The following is a 7,129-nucleotide window of genomic DNA, read 5'->3' on the forward strand; positions in this document are numbered from 1 at the left end:
GAGATGGTACAGCACAAGTATGCAGAGTTTGTCAGGGAGAAGCTGACTGATGACTTCAATCAATGCACCGTCCAACTTTTTATCAAAGAGATTCTGAAGTTTGCAGATATCTATTTACAAATTGGAAAATTACAGTTTTAAGATAAAAATTCCAGACCTGCTCAGTGGTCAAAAGGTGAGAAGATGATAAGGAGGTCAATGTTGAAATACATTTTTGTGAGTCTTTGTCATGCATGGCAGCAGGTTGAGTAATACCACCGTTTTATCTCATACACCATTTGCATTATGTCAAAATGCTTTCTCTTTATTACTCTCAGTCTTTACCTTCAATATATCACAAATGACATAGTACATAATTATACTGGAGTGGCTTTTTTTTTTTTTTTACATTGTAAGCTTATACATTTGTTATTTCTGTAATTACATGTGGCTGTATCCCACATTTACATTGGTTGCCTCCATGCTTGTCACAAGCAAATCAAAAGCATTGCTTAGATACTGTACAGTTTGAATCCTTTATTCAGTGTATCAAACAGACCCTCGTTTAACAGATGAATATTAGATGATAATGGGATTTAGGGTTGAGCCTATCATAATAAATACTGGTTGGATTGTTTGGAAAGGCCCCATTATTATCAAAAAACGTGCCTTGTAGATGCACATTGGAGCTAAAGCCAGCAGAGGGAGCTATGTGAGCACTAATCACATCACATTCCTCATGCACAGCATTCAAGCTGCATAGGTAGTTTATCATGTATTGCACTTTGTAAGTGTTGTCAATGGCGGCAGGCCTTTTTTTAGACTTAGATATAAAAGGATAAATCTGCAGATTGATGAGAAATGATAAGCCACGACAGAGTCATTTTTATTGCAGATTGCAGGGTGGTAGATCGGGTTCGCTGAGGTATTAGAGGTGGTGAGGAGTGATGGGTGTCTTTATCCAGATGGGGAAATGTTTAACTGTTGCATTGGAGAAATTTTTATACTATCCAGTCTACAAGTTAAACCGTTAACAGTTTACTGTTAAAGATAAAGCCCTAAAATGTGCTGTTTTTTTTTAAAGACACTGCTGGTACGCAGTTGTTATTCTTGATATACTTATCTGCTGTGTGTTCCAGGTCTATTAGATTGCTTCTGCAGTTTTTGTTTTTTTTTTTCAAATTAAAATCCTCAGTTTTAACTATGTGTTTTTGTTTGTTTGTTTGTCTGTATGCAGATACAAACTGTTCAACCCTCTGCTGCCACCTCATTACAACTGAGGTTCTCGAATAATTACTGAAATACTGCGGTTACTGGACTCAGGGTGTTCTTTTTCAAGAAAATTTCTAGTGAAAAGAAACGTTTTGAAGCACCATAAACGGAAAAGAAGAAAAAAAATCCATTTGCCCTTTTTGCATTGTGATGGTGTATATATATTGTTGTAGATGTCACTAAGATTTAATGAAAAATGTGTATTCTGTGAGCTTATCCTTCACATACACTTGGTGTAACCCCTGTGTTGTAGACCATATGACATAAAGCTGTCCAGTTACAATATTTCTCTGTTTTTTTATGTCCATCATTTAGGTATTTCTGTGGCAAAATGAACCACAATCATATGCTTTACATTAAGGAAAAGATACATATCTAGAAGTCTGACCATTGTTGTTTTTGTCATTGTGTTGCATTACAGTATTTGTCAGGCAGTTGATGTCTCCACTCTTTCAGTCCTCTGCTGCTCTGATTGTACACAGTGTCTGTGCAGTAATGTTGAATATCTCTTCTCATCTGTAGTGGCTCCCACGTCTCTGTTCCTGATCGTTATACTGACAGCACTGTACAGTCTGTAGGAAACGGTGGGTTCACCTGGACTGAGGACAGCCGTCACAGGAGGGTTTCATTAGTATACTGTACATAGGTAGCTTTTTAGGGATGCTGGGCTGTAGGTGTCCTAAGCAAGGATTAGGTTGTTCCAGGGCTCCGCTTTGGAGCTGGAGGACCCGTTGTGTCCCCCAGGGGACACCTTGAGAGGAATGGCACCTCCTTGCGCTGCCATATAGGCTGGTAGGGCTGAAATCTGGAGAGATACAGAAGAAAATGATGAGCTCAGGAAAAATTTTCGATGGACTGAGTCATACATGGTTTGTGAGATTGAGCAATGTAATCATTAACTTTTGTTGATCTTTTTGATTGCCTGTTTGTCATCAAGATTATGCCATCCAGCTGGACTTTATGAGACTTTGTGGAGACGTGAAGTGATTGACTTTTTGTGCAGGACTGTCTTCAGGCATGGGCCTTAGTGGAGGATGTGTTCTCTGAATACACATCTAGCTTGCGTACACGGTGGCCTCTTTGTATTTTCCCCCTCCTCTCACTCTTTCATAATTCATTGACACTTAGTCCCCACCAATTTTGCTAACACAACCCCAAAGAAGCTTACCTGTGTGTGTGCGTTGTGGTGTGTATACAAGCTGTGATTCTCTGGCTCCGTCTTTATCTGGCGAGACTCTTCTGTGGTATTGGTGGTGGAAGAGGAGGAGCGGGGAGTGCTGTTGGGTGTAACTGAAGTCCCCTCACTGCCTGGAGTCCCTGCAGGGTGCAGCAAAACTACATTTAATGTACACATATGTGAACTAACCTTGACTTTCAAAAACACTCATGAATCTATGAATGTTTGCTCATTTCTTGGAATGAGCTTCAGGTTTCAGACAGAATATTCCTGGTCATAAGTCTCAGTTTGGAGAGGTCAGCGCTTATGTGTGTTTGATCCGCACCAGTTTGGGACTTGTTGAGGTTCTTGGGTTTGCGTTTGCGGGTCTGGATCCCTTCTTTCTTCATAGCCAGTGGTCGGGGGACCTGTTAAGACATGAGGAGAAAAAAAAAAACATTAGTCCCACAACAGGCTGAATTTAAATATGTGGAGCATCTATAAAAATCAGACAATAAATACTCTTGAGGTCAGTTTATAGTTAGATCACAATCAAAATTATGTATTACTTTGATCTTATAACTTTACAACAAACTGTAAGAAATCATTTTACCTCATTTACATGTCAGCCTTCTGAAATTTCTTACCAATAATTCAGCCTATGTTTTCATATAATTTTAGTTAAGTACTAGAGCTGACATGAGATATTTAGATATTGATTTAAAAAAAAAAAAAAAAAAAAAAAAAGGTCAGCGTGCACTTAACTTGATTAATGACGCACTTATGAAATCGGAACATTTTAAATGTTAATAAACAGTTTGGATGATTTTTTTCTTTTCTATTTGTAAAGTATCTTATCAAAACATTTTCAGAGGTCAAGGTTTTTTGGTATTTTTCTTTTCCCTTTTCCCTCATTGTGTTTTATAGACTTTACAAACATATCAAACAGCTGAACAGTTACATAACCCAAAGTCCACACCAAGTCAGTTTTTCTCTCCCACACACACCACTGCCACAAAACTGTTTTAAATGACCGTAGTCCCGGGTTTTCCCTGTATTTTTACATCCTTCGCTTACCTATGCTTTAATATGAACAGTTTTTGTCATCAGTTAACATAAAATAGCGGATGACTGTAACTTATCAGCATGAAAAGTATGAAAAGGATTTTCTCATGAACCGACTCTCAGTCACTGAAACTCCGAGTGTGGCGGGTTGCTGCATTAATGACAGCTGCCTTTTGTGCTTTCCTGTGTTTTTAGGGCCATTATTTTATTGCTCTTCATTTATTCGATTGTAACTGTAAAGCACGTTGGTTCAGCTTGTGTTGGTTTGCATTTAAAGATTATCTGTTGTCAAGGACAGACAGAAAAAGCTGCTGAACAAACTTGGTTCATGGAGGAATTGTCTACCGCTACACGTTGACTTCAGTGATGATAAAGATGATGGCGAGTGGAAATCTACGCTTTAAATTCCTCATTAATACAAATGGCCGGAGGGGGATTTAAGAATCCATTAGTTATTTTTAACTTGAGAAACTGGTATTGGGTTTTCCACCTTTTTTTAATTGTACACTGTACAGAACGAGAAAACACACGTTGTCTTTATGTCGAAGTATATTCATATAAGAGCGTGAATCTCTGACGGTGGCTGACTCCAAATAAAAAACTAATTATGAACCTTTAGTAAAGCATCGTATTGGGTCTTTAGGATTTGTGTATCTGTTTGTATTTGCAAAAATTCCCCATGATCTCAGATGCAGTTTCTGCTTTCTTGCTCCTACCCCGTGGAGTTTCATGTAGAGCCCACAGGCATTGCAGACCGGCTCTCCCTCTGCGTTTCGTCGCCACAGGGTGGTTGTGGTGGTGTGACAGTTCGTGCAGGACAGGCCCACCCTCCTCGAGGCAGACTGCAGCCGATAAAACATGTCAGTCGTTAATAAAGAGGGAGAGAAAGGGCTTTTTCTTTATTATTGAAGGAGGCAGCAAAATCATCTTAAAGTAGCAAATGAAGGAGAAGATGAAATCCTGTGTGATCTGCTGTCACCTACCAGCCGTCTTTGGGGTTTGATGAGAGGTCTGTTGATGCCATTCATCTTGTGGTAGAGTCCGCAGGCATTGCACAGGTAGTGGCCAGTTCCATCCCGCCTCCAGAGGGGGGTTGACATTGCCCCACAATTCACGCATTCTCGCCCCTCAGCAAAGTCATCAAACAAATCTGATAAGGAATGAGAAATAGTATGTCATAAGTTAACAAACTATGACTCGAACTTGGAAAAACACTTTTAAACAGTTCGGTCATTCTCCTCTGAATTTGTCTTCCTGCTGAGCTTAAGCCTCAACCAAGCTTTTCACCCCAGATTCCTGCAGTCGAACCCTGACAAAGATACTGCAGTGCAGTCACACACCACCAGGAGATGCAGGCTGCAGCCAAGAGGGCCCACACAACAGCAGCCTGGAATCCCACCTTATCTCACAGCTCCCCGTGAGATAAAATCCGGCTGGAAATAGAGATGGTATAGAGCTCCATCAAATTCAAATGTCAATCACGTCTCTTTCTCCCTCTTTCTCTCAGATAGCATGACATCTGATAAATGTAATCTTCCCCCTCACAACAGAGTATCTCCGAAGAACCACTTAGCCATTCAGGATAGGAGACATCAATCTGTAGAGTGGAGGTGACAGCTTGGCTTTTCTCCCCTCTTATAGTTCCACCAGCAGTACAGGCTGCAGGCATACACGTTTTGTGCAACGGCTAGTCTGAGAACGCCTTGACAAACTGCAGAAAGCAGCAACACATAACCTGTACAATCGCATTTAAATCACATCATGAGGTTTTAATCACACACTTCACTGTGCAGAACTACTCCTCTTCAGATAGCATAAATCTGGCCCGCATCTGTTCCTCCCTCGCTGCACAGTGCAACTGGAGTCATGCGTGAGCAGGCCTCCTCAAGGTTGAGAGTCAAAAAGAGACGGCAGGGCGAGCTAACCTTGAGCCGGGCAGCAGTTGTAGCCAACACAACGCAGCAAACAAGACAATACACAAAAGAAATCCTGCAGTGTCCGCCTCTATCTAAATGGAGGTTTATGTTTTTTCCTCTGCGTAAGTGTCAGTGTGTGTCTTTATCGGAGCGCTGCTTCAAAACATCCACACAAACACTTTAGAAGGTCAAAGGTGAAAATGGAAATAAAAGGCTCATTCGAATGTGACATGCGAGGACTACTGTCTGCCCACAGGAGAGGAGTTAATGGTAATTCGAAGATAAATGTATCTCAGTGGAAATCTCACGTGTGAAATTCAGGCACATATTTCTTCTTTTTTTGGGGGGAAATAGAAAATGTCAAATTTTATTATCTCACATTTCATAGCTCGATGATAGATGTTGCAGATCTCATTTCACCTCATCAGTTTAATGGCTAACTGGATATTTGGGATAAGGACAGCTGATGGTCACATTTTCATTCACATAAAAAACAATGACAATATTCAGCAAAGAAACTGTACTACAAACTGAAATAAAGTTCAAACATATTTCTGTTGAAGTGTAAACACGTGCTCCACATTTAACAGTGGATACTTTCCATGTTTCACTTTGCTTTTCCCAGAAAATGAGAGAGATCAGTATTTCAGATATGAAGCACTGATCCAAAGCACCCAACAATAAACATTACAGAGCGGTTTATTCATCTCCAGCTTCCAGACTGAATCACTTCATACGAGTGAAAATAACCTGCTGTCAATAATATAATGTTTACTCTTGAACTGTAACCTCATCATAAAATATATCCCCAAATCACTGGTCATATTTTCTAGTGAAGATTTTTTATTTAATTTTATTTTGTTTCAGAGTTTTAGTCGATTTTTGAATTTCTGATATTTTGATCTACTAAAATACTGACCTTCCCTCACCACCACTGACATCTACAAGGCAAGCAAACTTCATATTGATTTGTAATGGCTTGCAGCGTTTCACTCCATGTTTTTAAAAAATCTTTATTTATCTATTCTTTTTTCTTCTTCTTCTTTTTACTTTTCTGACTTGCCGATACATAGCACAGTCATAACACCGGCAGTGTGTATTTAGAAAACAAAATAATTCCATCTATCTAGTAGATTATGCCAAAAAGTATTCTTATAGCGTTGGAGGAATGATCTCGGATCATATTTTTTCAAACTAACCGAAGCTAATCTGAGAGTGAGCAAATTAAAACAAAAAACAATGCTTTAACTGCACCCCATAAATAACTTATTTTTCTAATCAAAATGCCAATTTAAAGTTATTTACCATTGTCTCTGAAAAAAACGAGACATTCGCGTTTTGTTGTTGCTGTTGTTGTTTCCGAATTAAAACCAGGGGTCTTGCAAAAATAGCCCCCCAGATTCCAACTTTATTTCAACCATTACCCGACAGATATCAGAGTTTTCTTTCTCCTCCTGACCCACAGAACAATGGGCTCCACATTGAGAGCCACTTCATCAAAATACTGAGATTGGATTTAATTCCTTGTGAATGTCAAAACAATGACACGTGACTGAAAGCACTCGTAAACAAAAGCAGTGAATGAATAAGATACATTTTTGGGGGGTGAATGCGACTGTAATGAGATCAGTGACAATGACAGATTGGATCAATTACATTATCTCTCTGAGTTGATTTCTCTTTCAGCTGGGGGTGGCGGGGCTTTTATTAACTTTAAATAATCACTCATTGCTTCATCTAT

General features: G+C 39.5%; 1 protein-coding gene across 1 annotated transcript in view; it reads right to left on the reverse strand.

Moving 5' to 3' along the window:
- Nucleotides 1-272: 272 nt before the first annotated feature.
- gata4 (GATA binding protein 4) overlaps nucleotides 273-7,129 on the reverse strand; it is a 9,661-nt gene continuing 2,804 nt past the window's right edge. Inside the window, exons 2-6 of the mRNA XM_075459486.1 lie at nucleotides 4,456-4,622; nucleotides 4,189-4,314; nucleotides 2,754-2,835; nucleotides 2,420-2,568; nucleotides 273-2,056 (exon numbers count right to left, since the gene is read on the reverse strand). Coding sequence (XP_075315601.1) covers nucleotides 1,931-2,056; nucleotides 2,420-2,568; nucleotides 2,754-2,835; nucleotides 4,189-4,314; nucleotides 4,456-4,622 — 650 coding nt within the window. The 3' untranslated portion in view covers nucleotides 273-1,930. The remainder of the gene's footprint in view (nucleotides 2,057-2,419; nucleotides 2,569-2,753; nucleotides 2,836-4,188; nucleotides 4,315-4,455; nucleotides 4,623-7,129) is intronic.

This window comes from Odontesthes bonariensis, chromosome 24 (assembly GCF_027942865.1).
Source record: "Odontesthes bonariensis isolate fOdoBon6 chromosome 24, fOdoBon6.hap1, whole genome shotgun sequence".
Classification (NCBI taxonomy): Eukaryota; Metazoa; Chordata; class Actinopteri; order Atheriniformes; family Atherinopsidae; genus Odontesthes; species Odontesthes bonariensis.